Raw genomic sequence first — 21,305 nt, 5'->3', positions numbered from 1 at the left:
TAATTCATCCCCCATATAGTAAGTCATCTCCCATAGTAATTCATCCCCCATATAGTAATTCATCCCCCATATAGTAATTCATCCCCCATATAGTAATTCATCCCCCATATAGTAATTCATCCCCCCTATAGTAATTCATCCCCCATATAGTAATTCATCCCCCATATAGTAGTAGTAACTAAGTAGCAAGTAGTAAGCCAAGTCCCCCCTGTGTCAATTCACTTACCTTTGCTCCGCGCGTTCTTCTCGCCGTGTTCCCACGCCGTTCCGATCTTCAGGGCTGACTGTGAGAGGAGCCTAGCTCCTCTCACGTTCGTCACGCTGCCCCGCCTACACACATCCTGACAGCCAATCACTGGCTATCAGGATGTGAGTGGCAGCAAGACTGGCCAATCATTGCATTTGAGCGCACTGCCCTGGCTGTTTTTTTTTTTTGGATCACGCTTCGCGGGCCGGATTAAAAGGTCCGCCGGGCCGTAGTTTGCCCATTGCTGGGCTAGCTGCAGAGTCCTGACTTTTGGGGCGGCCGCCCGAGAGGAGGGAGGGGAGCGGGCGCCCGGCACACAGAAGAGCCGCATTAAAGTGTGTAAAGAGCCGCATGTGGCTCGCGAGCCGCGGCTTGCCAACCACTGGTTTAGAGGGAGTACTTCAGTCTTATCAAAATTGATTCGCAGGCCGGAATATTTGTGGAGGGTCGCAGATTCTGGAGTAGTATAAAATCTTTGGGTGGATATGAGGAAAACAATAATATATCGTCTGCAAAAAAGAGCTGAATGAAGAGTGTTCGCCAGTCGTGACACCACTAACCCCTGATGATGAATTAAGTAGTCTGCACAAAGGTTCTAGGGCAGTGTTAAAGAGAATGGGGGAGAGCGGGCAACCTTGTCTGATGCCCTTGGTTAAGGGAATGTCAGTGGATATAAAGTCAGATGTGAGTAATCTAGCTGTGGGGGAAGAGTAGAAAGTCCAAAATGGGACCCAAAATACCAAACTTCTGCATGACCATGAAGTGCCAGGCAAAACTAATGTTGTCGAAGACCTTTTCAGCATCTAAGGATATAAGTGTTAGATCAAGCATAGGGTGGGTTTTAGCATATTCCAGGGCCAACAAGACTTTGCGGATATCAAGTCTTGCCGAGCGACTCAGTACGAAACCAGATTGGGCATGATGCAGTAACGGCCAGCCTGGTTGCCACAATTTTTGAAAGTATTTTGGCATCAGCATTAATTAGAGAAAGAGGTCAGTAAGATCCTAGTAGTAGTGGGTCATTCCCCTTCTTAGCTAGGAGTATAATATGTGTCTTGGAGCCAGTTGGGAGATGAGGGCCATCTTCCCACATTGCCTTGTAGACATGATACAGAGTGTCCGAGATGAATTCCGAAGTTAATTTATAGAATTCCGCATTAAGGCCATCTGGTCTGGGAGCCTTAGCCGAGGGTAGATATTTGATAGTGGCTCGAATGTCATCCAAAGTGATGGGAGCATTTAAGGCATCTAGCTGGGATCTGGAAAGCTTAGGCAGCTTACAGAGGCTAAAAAGTCTTCTGCGGCTCTAGAATCAATTTGGTCCTCCGAATACAGAGAAGTGTAATAACACGTGAGGAGGTCGTTAATATCAGAGGATAGTGTTAGAATATTGCCCGTGGGAGATTGGAGCACGGATATGTAGATTGGATTACGGGTGCCCGCACAAATCCTTGCCAGCAATTTACCCGCCTTGTTGCCATATCTACAAAATGTTAGGGTAGAATAGGCCGATTTGGCTGCTTCCTGGTGCTCAGCCCAATAATCAAAGGCTCTTTTAGCAGATTGCCAATTTAGCTTGTTTGCTTGAGTGCAAAGGAGAGCATGATATGTGCTTGACAAAGATATTCACTAGATTGTTGATAGTGCAATTGGAATCGTTTTTTTAAACTGTGTGGTATAAGAAATTATGTGCCCTCTGAGGAACGCCTTTCCAGTTTCCCAGAATTGATTAGGATTGGTTAAATATGCTCCATTTGTGTCCACAATTTCCGCCCTAGCAGCATAGAGATGAGATTTGAAGTACTCATGTATTAGCTAGGTAGGCGGGGAAGCGCCAGGGAGTAGCGGTTTTCAGAGCTTTCAACCCAGACAGCTGTAGCAGAATTGGACAGTGGTCGGATATGGCCATCAAATATGGTCGTTTTGCGTAGTAGGGGCAAGAGAGACTGTGAACAGAAAAATAGTCAATGCGAGAGAAGGAATCATTTGGGGACAAGTAGAACGTGCGCTACTTGATCTGTTGGATGTTGGAGACGCCATGTGTCATGAAGTTTAAGCGTGTTGATAGACTGCACTAAAACAGTGGAACAGGGAGGCTGGGGCTGATGTCTGGTATGTCGTGCAGAATAGTCTCTGGTGCGATCAAAATGATGGTGCATAACTGAATTAAAATCCCCCACCCAGGATATGGTAGGATTCTGGAATTTGTAAGGCCCATGAAATCAGATCTTGCTAAAAAATTCTTCCCTGGAGAATTGGAAGAATATAAATTGGAGATAGCGATGTCATGAGAGGCGATAGTAATATAGACGGTAAGTTTGCGACTCTCAGCATCAGAGTTAACAGAGTGAACAGTGTAAGATAAATTTTTGTGGAGTAGTATAGCCACCCCTGCTTTACGACCTATGGCAGGAGAACCATATACCTGGCCCACCCAAAGTTTCGAAAGGCGGGAAAGATCATTTGCAGAGAGGTGCCTCTCCTGCAAAAGAGCCATATCTGCCCCCAAATGTTTCAAGTGATGTAGAACTTGCATATACTTATTCGGTGAGAGTAGCCCCTTAACAATCCATGAGACTATCCTTTTAGGTGATCCCCGTCGTCCAATGAAGCCATGGCTGTCGCAATATAGAGTTAAAATAAGGCCCACAGTAAGGCAAAAGTACTCCCATGCATTGCCCCAACGAGATCAGGTTCAGCGTGAAATTAAACAGTACCTATGGAAACGCAACAAGGAAATATAATAAGGCAGAACAATAAAATCTGAACTTTTTAACAAATAGGGAGAAGCTCCCCAAGAAAAGCAGTAACTTCACTTTTTGCCACATAGAGCAACTCAGCAAAGCAAGCCATCGTTTTATCTTCTGGAAGATACCCATATGTGGTTACCATCTATACCAACATCCCTGAGCGCTGTTTTTGTTCAACTGTATATGCTGTTACCGCTCCCAAGTGTTTCAAACAGCAGCCGGGAATCATTTGTAGACTTCATATAGTGTGCACAGTGTTTGGGACTTGGCGCTTGGGATTTTTTGTTGTTGTGCAAAACATTTATCTACCCATACTGTTTGTATAACCTTTTCTTGTTATTGTCTTCACAAAGGAAGAGATACTGTTCCAGACTTACAAGGTGTGCCACCATAGTGTTCTTCAGTGTATTAAACCTGTCCACACCCAACAGAAGATTTATGTAGAGATGTGTGGTCATTCCTATGATACCTACCCATTTAAAGTCTCCAGAGATCCTGTCAGTATATATCTGCCCCTCTCCCGGATGCTGGCAGGTAGGTGCTATTGGGTTCTATCTTTCTAAATCTCAACAGTCTGCATTGACTAAACTGATCTCAAGGAATTTTTAATTTGGGTTAGGAAGGTATATTAGTTTGTAATATTGATAAAGAGAATCTTCCCCTGGAATTCCTTTTGTGGTTATTCTGACTTTCTTGCTTTAGTACTTTTAATTGACCTGAACAAATTGTCAGATCTGGTATGTCAGGATAAAGCCAGATCTGCATACCTTTTTTCCAGGTCGATGAAAAGTATTGAATCAAAAGCTAAACTTGACAGTTGTTAATTGGTGTTTTCTGAAAAAGAGTTCATCACAGTTTCTGTAATGTTAGGTTTTCTGTAAAGACAATGTTTTAAGTGTGCTGAATAAATTAATGGAGATGAGTGAAAGTCCTGTCCCAAATGGGTTTACTCCTAAATTTTATAAAACTTATAAAGAACTTCTCACCCCTTTCCAAATCAAAGTTTTCAACTCTATCTCTACAGACAGTCCATCCCCCACTCAATCTCTAAAGGCCCATATTTCCCTCATTCCAAAGCTAGACCTTGACCATTACCTTTGTGGCAACTAAGGACCGATCTTACTAAAGGGATTGATCTAAAAATCTAACCTAAAATAATAGCCACTTATTTACAAGCCCTTCTCCCACATACGATTTATCAAGATGAAGTTCGATTTTTTTTTTTTTTTTTTTTTTTTTTTTTTCCAGGGATATTAGACCCACAACAGCACCATAAAAAGGATTCTATGCCCAAACCGGTTAAACACCTTTTATCTTCTTGTCTCTTGATGCAGAAAAAGCATTCAACTGAGTCAGCTAGCCTTTTTGCCAACATACACTCATGCAATTCATATAAGGTCCCAATCCTCACTATAAAATCCTAGCACTATACTCCTTACCCTCTACAGGGCTCTGAGTCAGTGTCTCTCTCCTCCAGCTTTAGCATGCATAACAGTATACAACAGTGGTGCCCCCTTCCCTATTCCTATAAGTGTTCACTATGCCTGTATCTTAAGTGTCCGATAGGCCTCCAACATATCAAACTCCTCACACAACCATGCTCTCTTTTTGTCTAAGAAACCAAATGTTTTTTGGAGTTTTAGTAACTTTAAAGTCAATATTCAAAGTATAAAATTTGTAAGTGTCTCTTTATCCCTAACAGGATACCCTCCTGCACCAAAATTCTCCTTTTAAGTGGTGTCCCCATTCCAAGTACTTGGTCAACCGCTCCAATCTGTAGCTGGCCTATTCAGCAAAGTGCATATGGAAGGGCAATGCACAGCACATTCTATCTATTCTTATATGTGCTCCTACTCTATAGAGACTCTGGAAATTTAGAGTTAGGACCACAGTATATACAGAGGTCCCTTGCAGGCAGTGTGACTTAAGCATATATTTGCAAATGTGTGCAAACAAAATCTTCTGTTTTTAACGCAGACATTTAGGGCCAATTCGGTTGTTTCGCATTCTGATCGGTAAGTGTGCAGGGAAATTTTTTGTTTTTGTTTATACTGTGCATTGGTCTTCCATATGCACCTTGCTGGATAAGCCAGTTATAGATTGGGGTGGTTACCACTTTCCTGTACAGTTGCATTCCTGTTCAAATCACATGTGATTCTTTGTAGTATGATTTGAGTCCATTCATTTTGTATGGGCTCAAATTGCACTGCAAAGGTATCAGTACTCTGTGTCAGCGAGAACTTGACCGAGAGTATTGGTATTCGTACTCGGCAGTGAAAAAACCCGGTGTTGGTGCAACCCTATTAAAGAATAAAAAAATTCTCTATAGCTTTGGTGAGCTAATTTGCCTGTAATGAAATATGTCCCATACTGTGCAGGCAGCTGGATACAGTAGAAATCTTTTATGCAGGAATGCCTGTCCCTCTTCCTGTCTCTGAACTTCCAGAGCCGCTGCAAGGGTTAGTAGCTTCAGGACTATCTTTTTTACTTACTAGACCCCTTTTATCTCCTGTTTAAAACATGGTAACGGTTGGGGGCCAGTGCCAAATCCCTCCCACATTTCCCTTTCTCTCTCTCTCTCCTCCCGTCACAGACATACTGGGAAAAAATGTTACGTTATGGTGGCTTTTTGGCCTGGCTGCCATAGTTCACATGCTCCACCCAAAATGGGAAATTCCACCTTAAGGCTTTGACCCCCACTAAGGATTGGAATCTTTGGGGAGCAGGTACCTGATTTTGAGAGGTACCTGCTTCCACTGTGATCACGCGTAAGTTCTCTTCCCCCCTCCGCAGTCCTCTGAGGCACTTGACAAGGTCCCAGAGTACTGAGGGACCATTCATAATGGACAGCGGACACTCGGCTGTGAAGCCACAAGCTATCACACCCAGGTGCCATCACTTAAGATGCTGACACTGGGAACACAGGACGGCCGGGGAACCCAGCTGTGGTGAGGACTGCTGTATCCTAGGACAGGTGAGTGGCTGTTTTTTAAAAGTCAGCATCTAGCTTTTGTGACTTATTTTTTTTTGCTAGATACTGGAGCTCAGTTTTAAGTGTAATTTTAGTGAAAATAAAATTTGATCTTTTCAAGGGGTCATGCCAGGTAGGCTTGTGAGGCCCCGTGATTTCTAACAGCAGTCTTGAATGTGAATATGCTGTACTTTCTATATATACATAAAAATACTGTATATGCATACAAAATGAATGTGGAAACACCCAGGCTTGTTTTCATATCTATTTCTTATTTTTGACTTTACCTTCTTGGGGCATCTGAATGCTACAACCCCAAAAACAGAATCCGCTTCATTTTAGTGACTTTGTTATTAGAATGGTTTCAGAGCTTACAAAGTACCCCAATATATCAAACATTGACACTTGTGTTTTTTTTGTTTGTGTTTTAAGGTTTGCATTCACAGATGAGTAGAACTGGTGTTATTTCCAAGCTGCATGAGTATATTCCCATTGTGAGTAGTCTTATGACTCTGCTTATTAAAATTTAATGTGGAAGTCCTGACTTTGTAGGAAAACTGTGTGTAATTAATGTTGTCTTTGTTCACTGATGTGGTAACAATACTAGATTTCTAGGCACAAATTTAAGGCATATGCCCAACAAGGCACATTTTCTTAATATTGAATAGAGTGGGGAGAAAACGTAAAAATAGGTTTTTACTGCTATCTGGAGCTCCACTAGGAATATTTTCCCTCACTACATGTCCTGCTGACCACAATTTACAAGACTGGAAGTGAGAGAACTCTCCAACAGCAACAATGACAGAAACAAACATGCTTATTTTTAGGTGAGTATTGGAAGGCTAGAACCCCTGTCTGATTTTTATTTAATCTCAATCCCTAATGCAAAATGTCCCTTATTTTCTGGCTGTTGAAATTGTTGTCAGTATATCAGGAAGTAAGGAAAATCTCTTACAGAACTGAGGAGTTCTAACCCTTCCCCACTCCAAAATGGGGAATACATTTTTTTTTGACTTGATATTCACTTGAGATTTCTGTTCAAAATTCAAGAGTTGATTATATTTATTTTCCAGTAGTTTTTACTGAAAGTTTTCAATTTACAAATAAGGCGATAGAAAGATATTATGTCATAAGAGTAGATATCAAACTGCGCAAAAAAAAAAAAAACATGGTTTAACAAACAGAGGGCATACATTAGGAGACCAGAGAATCTGTGTGAAAACTGGGTAATTCAAGTAGAAAGTTTCCAGCATTAATCCGATTTATATACAGGTACTAAAGGTAGTGGTAGGACAAAAGGGAAAGGGAGGCTGGAGAGGGATAAAAAGGGAGGGTCAGGGGACATGATAAATGGGAAGGGAAGAAAACCAGTGTTCTTAAACCCAATAATCACACGGAGCAAATGTTACTAAAAACATGACAAATGTTCTGGAGCGAATAGTCTCAACTACCCCCAGAGAACAGACATATAAAAGGGGGAAAAGTACAAAGTAAGAAAAAAAAGGGTAGACAGGAACGAGGGAAAGAGAGGGTCAAATCGGGAGATATCAAGGCACAGAAATGTATTGAGTCAACGGGTACCAAGTTTTATCAAATTTGTTAGTAGTGTTGTGTAGAATACAGGTGAGTCTGTCATTTATCATGAATCCAATTAAATTTATTCTTAACATTTGCAAGCAAAATAATTGATGTCTTCCAGTGTCTAGCAATAGTGATTCTTGCTGCCAACAGCATATACAGTTAGGTACATATATATTTGGACACCGGCACAATTTTAGATTTTTTTCAGGCATTTACCAAAACATATTCAAGCTATAGTTATATAATGGATTTGGGCTGAAAGTGCACACTCCCAGGTTTAATTTGAGGCTATGTACATCCAAATAGGAGGAAGGGTTTAGGAATTACAGCTCTTAAAGAGTAGCCATCCCCCCTTCTTTTCAAAGGACCAAAAGTAATTGGACAATTGAATCAAAAGCTGTTTCATGGCCAGGTGTGGGCTACTCCTTTGTTATTTCTTCATCAATTAAGCAGGTAAAAGGTCTGGAGTTGATTCTAAGTGTGGTTATTGCATTTGGAATCTATTGCTGTGAACCTACATCATGTGTTCAAAGGAGCTGTCCATGCAAGTGAAACAGGCCATTGTAAGGCTTCAAAAACAAAACAAATCCATCTGACAGCAGAAACATTAGGAGTGGCGAAATTAACAGTTGGGAACATTCTGAGGAAAGAAGAACGCACTGGTGAGCTCAGTGACCTAAAAAGGCATGGACGTCCATGGAAGACAACAGTGGTGAATGATTGCAGGATCCTCTCTATGGTAAAGAAAAACCCATTCACAACATCCAGACATGTTAAGGACACTCTCCAGGAGGTGAGCGTATCATTGTCAAAGTCTACAATCAAGAGAAGACTTCATGAGAGCAAATACAGACAGTTCACCACAAGCTGCAAACCATTCATAAGCCTGAAGAACAGAAATGCCAGACTAGACTTTGCCAAAAAACATCTAAAAAAGCCAGACCAGTTCTGGAAAAGCATTCTTTGAACTAAGATTAATCTGTACCAGAATGATGGGAAGAAAAAAGATGTGGAGAAGGCTTGGAACAGCTAATGATCCAAAGCACACACCGTCATCTGTAAAACATGGTGCAGGCAGTGTGATGCCATGGGCATGCATGGCTTCCAGTGGCACTGGGTCATTGGTGTTTATTGATGATGTGGACATGACAGAAGCAGCTGGATGAATTCTGCAGTGTTTAGAGATATACTGTCAGCCAAATGCAGCAAAGTTGATTGGATGGCGCTTCACAGTACAGATGGACAACGATCCAAAACACACTGCAAAAGCAACCCAGGAGCTTTTGAATTAAAAGAAGTTGAATATTCTGCAATGGCCAAGTCAGTCACCTGATCTCAACCTAATTGAGCATGCATTTCACTTGCTGAAGGCAGAAACAATTGAGTACTGACGTGATACTTTTTTTATTTGCTCGAACATACAATTTTGAGGACAAGCTTTTGGGGTATGTCCCCTTCTTCAAGGTCCCAGCAGTACTATTACAAAGTTTTAGCAGAATGTTAGAAGAGATGTGGGGGATGAGAAAAAAAAAAAAAACCAGAAAGAAACACAAGCCTAGGGTTAGACTAAAGATAAGACACAGCAAAGCAAAAGTAAAGACTGGGGGGAAAGAACAACACTCGCAGATGGAGTCATAAAAATGTTAGATAATGATTGAGAAATCCCATGTCCATATTAATACGCACTAATACGGCTACAATCACCACTTGCTGAAGGCAAAACTAAAGGCAGAAAGACCTGCAAACAAAACAACTGAAGACAGCTGCAGTTAGAGCCTGGCAAAGCATCAGAAAGGAAGGAAACACAGTCTTTGGTAATGTCCATAGATTCCAGACTTCAGGCATTCATTGCTAGTAAAGGATTCTAAACAAAATATTAAAAATGAACATTTAGATATTTATGATTATATTCAATTGTCCAATTACATTTGGTCCCTTGAAAAAGGGGGAATTGCTACTTTTAAGAGCTGTAATTCCTAAATCCCTCCTCCAATTTGGATGTACATAACCTCAAAATAAACCTGAGAGTGTGCACTTTCAGCCCATATCCATTATATACCTATAGCTTGAATATGTTTAGGTCAGTACCTGAAAAAAACTAAAATTGTGCCTTTGTCCAAATATGTATATGGACCTAACTGTAAATGAGCAATTTAAGGGATTTTTTTGGAACCATGTTTGGGAATTTATGAAAGAGGGCCATCTCCGGGGATCTACAAACATTCACCTCCGTCACCGTGTAGATAAAGTTAAACATGCGGATCCAAAATCTGGTTGCTATCAGACATTGCCACCAGATGAGATATGTAGATCCCATCTGCCTGCAATGCCGAAAACATATCAGTGAGGCAGATGGATGCATCCTCGCAGTTGGGACCAAATACCATCGCAAAAGTGTTTTGTAATTTGCTTCAATTAAGGTGGTATTGATGGAAACTTTAGATAATGCCAAGGCTATGTCTTGCCAATCAGATCATAATTAACATTCAGGTCCCATTCCCATTGATCCATATAGGGATGTTTACAACTCGGGTCAGTAAGAAGGGTGTACACCATAGAAATATGGCCTCTAGAGAAATTTCTGTTCTGGCATGAAAGTTCGAAATTGGTAAGAATGGGTAGTCCATCTAATAATACCATTTCGAGCAGATAAAAGAGATTATTTGATTGTATCTAAAGGTTTTGGTAGGATACATCTACAAGTTCTCTTTAAAATGTTGTAAAGAGTAAATTCGGTCGCCCTAGAGGTAGTCTCCTATCTGCAATAATCCCTTATTGAGCCACCATTGGAACGGGGCCAGAACTAGACCGGGTACAAATTCAGGATTACAAAAAATGCGCTAAAGGTGTGTGCGAAGAGGCTAATGGTTTGCGATGGCGTACTCTATTCCAGACTGTCAACGAGAAAGACAGAGTGGGACATAATATAGGAGGGTGAGACCGATTAGGGAGCCAAAGGCAGGAACCGACCACTAAAGAATGGCAGGAAAGAGCCTCAATAGAGACCCAGAGGGGAGTAGATCCTTTAGCGGTAGTATAGGCCAGTAGTGCAATCTGGCAGCTTGGAAGTAAGCTTGAAGGCCAATCCTACCTTGTGATTTTAAAGCGTATAGTGTCTTCTAGTTCATCCAACGCCTTCTATTGTTTCAGATAAAATGAAGCACCTCAGCTTGTAGGTGTTGCAACTTGCGTCTCGGAATTGGTATTGGTAAGGTCCAAAAAAATATAGCAATCGAGGCAAAAACATAATTTTAATCGAGTTGGTCCTGCCAAACCAAGATATAGCATAAGCAGCCCAACGACAAAGATCATCTTTAAGTTGTTTAAAAAGGAGGGGATAGTTCACTTGATACAGGGTCTCAATAGAGAGTTGATTATATTTAAATGCTGAAGATGTGTTGAATTATCTTTTTTGCTTATATGTTTACTAGCTTGTGTACCTTGAAATCTCCTGACATATTTGTCATTGCTATTTAGAAAGACTTCCAGATAGAACTTCTTGTTGAGAGTCCATTGAGGTGTCTGGTGCTTGTCGGACAAGTGGCGGCTGAAATGTGGAGAAGAAATGGCCTCACCATTATTAGCCAGGTAAAAATGAACAATAGACTTTATTGTTCCTGTATAGTTGGCTATGTCCTGTGTAATTTTATCTGTAAAGTTAAGTTGTATCTGTAGGATACTTGGTGATGTATCTGCTTCTATCATACAAGGGAGTTCTGAAAAGTTCCAGGCTCAACCAAGAAGAGAATGACTTAGAGCCATGAACATTTACATGTTGTTCCACTTATTCACCCTGAAGTTCACCACACTTGCAACATTGTTTCCCAGATTTCTTTCACCTCTCTAAAAACATTTCTAATATCTGGTCACTGAAATACTGTTCAGCTGCTGCTTGTCACCTCAGAATCAGTTGAAAATTCCTTCCCTTTCAAATTTTGTTTTAAAGGTTTTGCAACCAGAAATTAGCCTGTAAGCAGTGTGGAAGGTCTATGCAATAAAACCATGGCTATAACTTTTCCTGCTGACTTTTGGGTCTTGAATTTATTTGGCAGCACTTGGGTTCCCCATGGCCAGTCTAAAGACTATTGTTTGGTCTTCAGATCATAGTGGTGTAACCATGTTTCATCAACAGTGATCAATCATTCCATAAAATTATTACTGGATTCAACTTGGAGGTGTCCACTCAGTTTTGTTTCCATTCAGCATTCAAGCATGTCAAGCAGTCACTGTGTCCTAAAGTGATGGACCTCTTCTCCTTTGCGAAGAAATCACTGTTCCATTAACTAGTTTATCATTTTATTTTCAGATTCTTTTCTTTCAATCATCTCCGTTACTGCCTTCTAATACCACAGGTAAAAGTTGGGCATCCAGATCGGCGCAACCTCTATTAAATGGAGCTGTATCTGGGCCCCCTTACTGTGGGGATGGCCTGTAATGTTGCTTCGGGCATTGTACCCTGCACGGGCGCTCACCTTGTCACTTGATGCAACACGTACTCCAGGGTGCTGTACAGGTCTGGGGTTGTGATCCCTTACTAAGGAACCCAGAACCTGAAGACCCCTTTTGGGGTATGCCCACCATGATGGGTAAAGCCTGGACTTTATATACAGTCCAGCATCATGGACAGGTAAGACAGGGTCACCCTGTATCTCTGACCATTACTGTGAAAATTGAGCTATGTTTGGAATGTATTAACTTTACTGTGTACTTGTTGCTAAAAGTTCAACCACTTAGAGCTCAGTCTCAGGTGGTTACTGCCACTTCTGCCTAGAGACTTCATAAGGTACTCCTTCCTGCCCTTTCACAAGGATTTGTCATGGGTGGTCTACACCAGGATTGCTGCCTACTCCTGGACACGCTAACCTTATATTCTGCACTCTGCTCTATGAATACCCCACAAGGGATTACCTTCACCCGTAGGTATGGCAGAAACTAGGTAAAAGGGAACAATGGCTAATCCTCGGTGAATATTCACTCTGCTGAGGGTGCACACAGCAGGAGACTACAAAAGATTTTTCTGCCCCAAACTTTTTTACACTAGAAGCAGGAGCTTCAGACAACATGCTGGCTAGTGTGAATAAGCTCAGTGCTTCTGTGTTCAAAAGTCTGTGCATTGTAGTTCTTTATTCTGCTTTGTCTACCCATGGGTCCAAAAGATCTGCAAAAACTGTTAAAGCATTCTCTGTTCATGAGCAAATAGAACAGCAATCTATTTATAATTTATGATTTATAATAAATCCCCAGTCAGCACTGCCCTAAACTGGCACAAAATGAAAAATATATGTATTTGTATATAATATACATGTGAGATATATTTTGTCAAATTTAATTGCATACCCCTGTACTGCTGCAGTATTAAATTAACAAGTAATGTTTCGTGACCCAAAAGTGGGTCGCGACCAGGAGCGGACTGGGCCGCGGGGCAAGTTTCCCTCAGGCCTCTCTAATGCCCCAATAAAATGTCTGGTGCCCTGACAACATCGTTTTAATAAAAGCCGCCAGCCGTACGAATATAAATGTTAAGATGGCCGGGACCCCAACTACAGCCAGCCTTAATATTTTTATTATTGTGGGCAGCTAGCCATGAAGGTGGTGCAAATGGTGCACTTACAAAGCAGTCCCCCTGCCCTCGCACTCATTCCTCCTTCCTCTCTGGTGGCGCTGGGAGGAAGTGACATATAACTGCACTTCCTTCCAGCCAGCTAGCTGTGCAGGAGGGAAGAAAAGCTCCACTAGATGCAAGGGAATGACTCAACTATGTACTTTTCCTGGGTTGTGGCTGGGTGGTGAAAGGAGTGAAAGAAAACAGGAAAACAATGGTGAAGGGGAGGGGCTGAAAGTGCATGAAAAGGAAGGACTGAAGGAAACTATGAAAGGGAAGGGCATGAAAAAGGAGTCAAGGAGCATAAAAGGGGAAAGGAGGGCGGGCATGAAAGGATGGGCTAAAATAGGGCATGGAAGGGGGGATTGAAGGAAGGAGTGTATAAAATTGGGAATAGGGGGGACTGAAAAATATTGCACAAACTATATTGTTTATTTAAAAAGCCACTGAAGACCTACTGCATATACATTGTAGAATACTGCACAAGTTTTGTTGAATAACTTATGTTTCGGAATTTAAATTATTTTTTGGGTCACAACTTGATGACCAAGGACAAATGTGGGTCCTGAGATTCTACAGGTTGAGAACGACTGCTTTAAAACAACAATTGTGACAAATCAGAGTGTACACATATACAAAATGTGTGCGTTTTATATACTATACTCCATATATACTATGCTATACTCCACAAATAACAAAACATCTATTTATATAATTTATACAAATTATACACCAAATACTATGGGGCAGATTTATTAAAACTACTGCACTCTAAATCTGGTGCAGCTGTACATGGTAGCCAATCTGCTTCTAAATTTAGCTTGTTCAGTTAAGCCTTGGCAATAAAATCTGGAAGCTGATTGTTTTTTTATGCAAAGCTGCACCAGATTTTGCACTCTAGTTTTAGTAAATAACCCCCCTATGTCTTTTGTGTATAAAAAAAAAAAACTTTATGAAACTGAAAATCCAAATAATTTTCCCCAATAGGGAAGAAAGTCTCAGTTTCTTTCTTCTGCACATGAAAAGATTATCATCTGAGTAATACCTCCACATCAGTTTGGGGTAAAAAAAAACAAAAAAAAACTTCACCTCAAATTGGAAATGCACTCAACCTCTCATTTAGCCTCTCGCTCTGTCGAGACAGGCTATTAAAGCTTCTGAGTGAGGAGATCAATCCAGGATTACTGAAGAAAGAGATAGAGAGGTCTTTGAGTCTGTTATCCCTACCTTGCTGAAAGCAAGAAAAGCCACTGCAAGAAAGATTTTCTATTGTACCTGGAATCCTTCTTATGCTTGGTACACACAGAAAATGAAAAAAAAAAAAAACCAGAGGACAAAAGCTATTCACAACTATGCCCCAAGCATCATTGCCAGTCTTGTCTCCAAATATCACTCAAACCGCCCTATACGCTCCTCTCTTGACCTCCTGCTCTAAAGCTCCCTTTTCTTATCCTCCAATGCGTGTCTCCAGGATTTCCCCAGAGCCTCTCCCATCCTCTGGAACTCTCTACCTCCATCTGTCTGGCTATACCCTACTCTGGCTATGTTTTAGGTGATCCTTGAAAACTCCCCTCTTCAGAGAAGCCTATCGCACCTCCAACTAAAGGTTTATCACTTCCATCAGCTTATCCCCCACAGTTATAACTTTTTGTACATATTGCCACACCCTATTAAATTTTAAGCTTTTATGAGCAGGACACTTTAAACTCTTTTTTGTATTTTATTGTATTGTAACTGTACTGTCTCCCTTTATATTGTAAAGTTCTGCACAAACTGTTGGCGCTATATAAATGCTGTTTGGCCATCTCCCCCCAGTGAGCTATTGTGTTCTGACAGGGGTTAGTGTCAGTGGAGGGAATTCTGCCCCATTCTTGGTATCAGTGGATGAAATAGAGCCCCAAAGGGCCGGATAAAAGCAACCAAAGGGCCGCATCTGGCCCCTGGGCCACAGTTTGGAGACCACTGAACTAATGCATCCAAAAGAAATTTCTCTTCATTGGCTGGACTTAATCAGAGCCATTAGAGTCTACCCCGAAAGCAACAGCTTTGATCAGGATGATGGATTCCCTGTTTGTCCTGTTCTCAGGACCTTGCTAAGGATGCCCTACTTCCAAGTCCATCATTGCTTAATGGATAAGAAATCTGATTGCTAGAGCTTTTTCTCTCAAGGACAAGTCTCCTGCGCTTTTACATGCCCACTTCACCAGGTCAGTAGGAGTTTCCTGGGCTTTCTGGTATCAGGTCTTTGTAGACCAGCTTTGTAAGGCTTCCACCTGATTCTCTGTTCATACTTGTTCACTGTTCTACAAGGTGCAGATGCAGCTATTAGCCAAAAAGTTTTTTGGATTTTTTTTCAAGTGGCACTCTGAACCATGGTCTTTTGACCCTTGTTGTTAGGCCTATTGGCACAGTTTTGTTAGCCTAGTTGTTGCCCGCTCTTCTAATTCTTTACTTCAAGACATCCAGGGTATATGAATACTTTTGCGTGTGTCCTGTATTGTATGATTAAAATAAGATTAATTTTGGTGTGCCTATAAATTCCATATCTTGTAGTTCAGTTCAGGCCACAGGCCACCTTCCCTTCCAATCCTTGGTTACTCTGCACTGTTTGCTACTAAATTGAGGACTCAGAAGGGGAATAGGGTTGTAGGGCAGACACCCATCTTTGCCGGTGTTCATTCACCTACAGGTGCAAGCCTATAGTTCAAGGTCTATGAATACTTTGCTTGTGTTCTCTGTACATTCCATATTTTGGAGTACAGTACAGAAGTTAAAATTCCTCTTTTGTGTACAGTTTTACCCTTAGATGCACGTTAAATGTTATTTATGTGTTCTGAATATGTTATAATGAGTCCATTCTCTGTTAATGTGTTTCTTTAATTGTAGGTTTACTACTACCAAGATGTCAAATGCAGAGAGGAGATGTATGATAAGGACATCCTCATGTTACAGGTAATGGAATTTGTCAATCTTGGATGCAACAACTATTATATTAGTCTGTATGATGGGAATTCTATATTAGAAATCTGTATCCAAAATCAAAAGATAATTGGTATCAGCCAAAGACCGAGACATAATTTTACCACTGTACATTTGCGAGACCTTGGGGTTGATTTACTAAAACTAGAGTACAAAATCTGGGGAAGCTGTGCATAGTAGCCTATCCACTGCTAACTTCAGCTTATTCAGTTAAGCTTTGGTTAAAAAAAAAAAGAGAAAAAAAAATGAAAGCTAATTTTGTTTCAAAGCAGAGCTGCATCAAAGTTCGCATTCTTCAGTTTTATTAAATCAACCCCCTTATCTGGATATGCTAATCATTTTTGTTCATCATGTACAAAAAGGGAGAAGAGAAAGCCAGCTACAGTGGATATAAAAAGTCTACACACCCCTATTAAAATGACAGGTTTCTGTGATGTAAAAAAAATGATGTAAAGCAGTTTAAGGGGTTATGGGATATGAAAATATGGAATAATTTTATAAGGTGTATATAGTTTCCTTTTGGATTAACTAGGGTTAAGCATTCTGAGGATGCAAGGTTTTGTTAATATTATCTGACTTTGTTGTGGTTGAATTAAGTAGATCTATTGTATACTATATAGCTACCTTTGCTACCTTGCCCACATAGGGATAATCAATGGTGGAGAAGGATCTGGGAGTTCTGGTAGGTCACAAACCTAATCGTGGCATGCAATGCCATGCTGCGGTTTCTAAAGCAATCAAAATCCTCTCTTGTATTAAAGAGGCATAGACTCCAGAGAGAGATATCATATTATCCCGGTACAAATCATTACTAAAACCTCATCTGGAATATGCAGTTCAGTTTTGGGCACCAATTCACAAAAAGAACATTGGTTGTCCTTCTCTGTACTTTCTCCAGTTTCCCAAACTGATACGAGGCATGGAGGAGCTCAGCTATGAGGGAAGATAAGAGGAACTGAATTTATTCTCTCTTGAGAAGATGAGATTAAGGGGGGATATGATCAACATGTATAAATACATCAGTGGTTCATATAGTGAACTCATTGTAGAGCCTTTTTACCCTGAGGTCATCACAGAGGACAAGGGGGCACTCTGTATGTCTGGAGGAATAGAAATGTAATCTCCAAACATGGAAAGGTTTCTTCACAGTGAGAGCTGTGAAAATGTGGAATAGACTCCCTCAAAAGTTGGTTCTGGCCAGCTCAGTGGATTGCTTTAAAAAGGCCTTGATTCTTTCTTAGATACACAGAATATAACTGGGTACTAGCATTTATAGGTAAAGTTGATCCCGGGAATATCCGATTGCCTCTCGGGGGATCAGGAAGGAATTTTTTTTCCCAGCAGGAGCAAATTGGATCATGCTTTGCTGGGTTTTTTTTTGCCTTCTTCTGGATCAACTGTGGGTATAGGATTATAACTTTTTTTTTTAAATGGTTGAACTGGATGGACTTTTGTCTTTTTCAGCCAGACTAACTATATGTAACAACCTAGCACCAGAGCGATCACATTATGAAAAATTGGCATATAAACAGCAACTGCCGTACTGCTACGTATTTCCTGTGGCTCTGGAAGTAACTCCACATTTTCATAGGATGGAGAGGCACAGAGGATGCCTGGTCACATATCACTGTGGGTAGAGCCTGTCAGGTCACAAGCTCCCTTGAAAACGTTGCAAGTATGGTATGGTGATGCCAAGTCCTGACCCCGGCAGGCCTGTATCAGTATTGTACCATATTACTTCAGTCAGTTAAGTTGTCCTGCCCCATACCAGCTCACGTTGGACAAGCAATAGGTACCTGGGCCGTGCAGATTTTTTTTTTCAGCTGGTGTCGACAACAGTCCTTTTTCCTGTGTTAAATTAACTTTTCAAGCTTTGTTACTTAAGTGCATGTAATTTATAAAGCAAAGTACCTGCATATAGAATGTTTTCACATTACACATAAGATCATCACATTGTTGAAGAAGATTATGTTAAACAGTTTATGAAGATTGTATTTTATGTGGTAGAATTTCACTGAGATTGAAGATATTTCCTCATTGGTTATTCTGCTTTCTGTAGATTGCTGCTTCATACATGGATCCAAACAGCTTCTTGCTATTGGTACTTGAAAAATATGAACTTGTGGAAGCCCTCTCAAACCTCACAATGCCAACCAAAGATGTGGTATGATACTTTCATTTAATTTATATGGCAGTTTTGCACACATGAAGTTGACCTGTTGGGGTAGTTCTGAACAGCTCCCTGTTTTCTACTCCTGTACAGCAATACATCCTTACCTAAATTGTAGCTAGTCTGCACTGGTCAGTGAATACCATCACAAATTAAATTTAAACATTAAGTGTGGAGCTGTAATGATTATACACATCAAACGTATACTCTGTAAAATCACAAGCTGTTTACAGCGTATATAAATATTAATGTCTAGTGGTCAGCAGATACCCCGACAGGAGGATTCAATGAACCACCACAGTGCTCCACAGCGCTGTGGTGGTTCATTGAGAGCTACAAGCCGACAGCCGCTGAAGCTGTCGGGACTTGTAGTTCATTCATTCACAGAACACTGTGAATGAATGACGCGGCTCTCTGAGCAAGGCCACACTGTTTTTAAAGTGACCGCTATTACGGGTAACTTCTCCCCATACTTGTGTCACATGAAGGGGCGACAGCAGGCAGTGGCTGCAGCATTAGGAACATTAAAATAGATGGAACACATAACACGTTCCCAAAGGTGAACTTATCCTTTAAGAGAATATATTGCTTCAGATTTCATGGCTATAATCCCTGTAGTAATATCAGTTACATGCAGTAATTTGGTTTATATTCACTTAACTGCTTTCTGCCTGTACATTTAGTGCGGGCAAGCGGCACAGCCGGGCTGGATGACAGGATCCTGCCTGTTTGGGGAGCATACGCGCATGTCCACTGCTAACCTGCACTGTCACTAGCTACAGTGGCATTTTGCAGCAGGTCCCGGGCAATCACAGCGCCGAGTCCTGTGTTTAGAAAACACACAGGGCTCTGTACACAGATCAGCGATCTGACTGTTTCTTCTTTCTGGAAAGCAGGGAGTAAAAAACAGTCGGGTCTGTAAGTAAAAGCAGCACATATTACACACATTACACATTGTCAAGCACACAGCCTTTTGCTTGCCCCTTGATGTTAACCCCTTCCCAGTCAGTGTCATTAGTACAGTGACAGTGTGCAGTATTACAGTTGTGTCCAAAATTATTCAACCCCCACTGAAATTGAGTGTTTTGGCCAGTTTGACATTGCTTTTGATCATTCAGTCATCTTGCTTACATTTACATTAAAGAGGCACTTGTAGGTCAGACAAATATAACATAACAGTTATAATGAAATAACCACAAATGTCTTTTCTGTGCTCACAGCATTATCAGTTTTATTCAACCCCCAAGTGACATTCAATCTTAGTACTTAGTACAGCATCCTTTTACAGTTATAACAGCTTTTAAACGTGAAGCATAGCTTGACACAAGTGTCTTGCAGCGATCTACGGGTATCTTCGCCCATTCTTCATGGGCAAAGGCCTCCAGTTCAGTCACATTCTTAGGCTTGCGCACTGCAACTGCTTTCTTTAAGTCCCACCAGAGGTTCTCAATCGGATTTAAGTCTGGTGACTGCGATGGCCACTCCAAAATGTTCCAGCCTTTCCTCTGCAACCATGCTCTAGTGGACTTGGAGGTATGCTTGGGATCATTGTCCTGTTGAAAGGTCCAACGTCTCCCAAGCCTCAGGTGTGTGACGGACTGCATCACGTTTCCATCCAATATCTCCTGGTACTGAAGAGAATTCATGGTACCTTGCACACGCTGAAGCTTCCCTGTACCTGCAGAAGCAAAACAGCCCCAAAGCATGATTGACCCTCCACCATGCTTCACAGTAGGCAAGGTGTTCTTTTCATCATAGGCCTTGTTCTTCCTCCTCCAAACATAGCGTTGATCCATGGGCCCAAACAGTTCTAATTTTGTTTCATCAGTCCACAGAACACTATCCCACAACTTTTGTGGTTTGTCCACATGGCTTTTGGCATACTGCAGTCGACTCTTCTTATTCTTTGGAGACAGCAAGGGGGTACGCCTGGGAGTTCTGGCACGGAGGCCTTCATTACGCAGTGTGCGTCTTATTGTCTGGGCTGAAACTTCTGTACCCACATCTGACAAATCTTTTCTCAGTTCCTCAGCAGTCACACGGGGACTTCTCTCCACTCTACGCTTCAGGTAGCGCACAGCAGTCGAAGTCAGCATCTTCTTTCTGCCACGACCAGGTAGCGTTTCAACAGTGCCCTTTGCCTTGAATTTGCGAATGATGCTTCCTAAGGTGTCTCTTGGTATGTTTAACATCTTTGCAATCTTCTTATAGCCATTGCCCTTCCTGTGAAGAGAAATCACCTCTTCTCTTGTCTTCCTGGACCATTCTCTTGCCTTCACCATGTTTGTAACCACACCAGTAAATGTCTAGAAGGAGCTGAGTATCACAGTCATTTTAAAGCTGCCTAATTGGTGCTTATTATGCTTGATTGCTGCTCGGTGACATCCACAGGTGTTTTCAATACCTGATGGAAAGCACCTGTATGAACCTCTGTTCTTCAGAGTGGTAGTCTTTAAGGGGTTGAATAATTGTGGCAATGAAGAAACCACATAAGAACCATTTACTACTGTATTACATAAACAATTGATGTCATTTTAGTTGCATTTGGGTAGTTACAACGTCCTTGTAGGATTTGATTCTGAATACAATTCCAAATGTACACTATAGTCCCTAAACCCCTTTACAGCATTGGGGGTTGAATAATTTTGGACACAACTGTATATCTGATTACTGTATTAATGTCACTATTGATATCAGTGTCAGTGTACCTCCCAGCGAGGGTCTGTTAGTACCAGATTTCCGCAATACTATTTCCATCCCACTGTAAGTTGCTGATAACTGCCATTACCAGTATAGTGCAATAGCTGTGTAAATTCTCGTATATATACCATTGTTAGGAGATGCTATCACTTTCACACAAACCAATTAATCTACACTTATTGGGATTTTTTTTTAACAAAGTCATGTAGCAGAATACATTTTGGCCCAAATTTGATTTGATTTTGTTTTTTTAAAACAGAAAATAGAAAATACCATATTTTTCACTCCATAAGACATGCCTGACC

General features: G+C 41.2%; 1 protein-coding gene across 5 annotated transcripts in view; it reads left to right on the top strand.

Annotated features, from left to right (window-relative positions):
• Positions 1–21,305, top strand: part of UBR1 (ubiquitin protein ligase E3 component n-recognin 1) — a 236,491-nt gene that overhangs the window by 90,028 nt on the left and 125,158 nt on the right. For all 5 annotated transcript variants that reach the window (XR_016314153.1, XR_016314154.1, XM_089686886.1 and 2 more), the window contains exons 15-19: positions 3,351–3,531; positions 6,401–6,462; positions 11,027–11,137; positions 16,038–16,103; positions 18,190–18,294. Coding sequence is in view for 3 of the 5 variants with exons in the window: in XM_089686886.1 (XP_089543012.1) it covers positions 3,351–3,531; positions 6,401–6,462; positions 11,027–11,137; positions 16,038–16,103; positions 18,190–18,294 (525 nt within the window). In the remaining 2 variants the exon portion in view is untranslated. The remainder of the gene's footprint in view (positions 1–3,350; positions 3,532–6,400; positions 6,463–11,026; positions 11,138–16,037; positions 16,104–18,189; positions 18,295–21,305) is intronic.

Source organism: Staurois parvus, unplaced genomic scaffold (assembly GCF_062004578.1).
Source record: "Staurois parvus isolate SC_StPar_1 unplaced genomic scaffold, SC_StPar_1.0 ptg000414l, whole genome shotgun sequence".
NCBI classification, from domain to species: domain Eukaryota; kingdom Metazoa; phylum Chordata; class Amphibia; order Anura; family Ranidae; genus Staurois; species Staurois parvus.
This window is presented reverse-complemented; position numbering and strand designations above follow the sequence as displayed.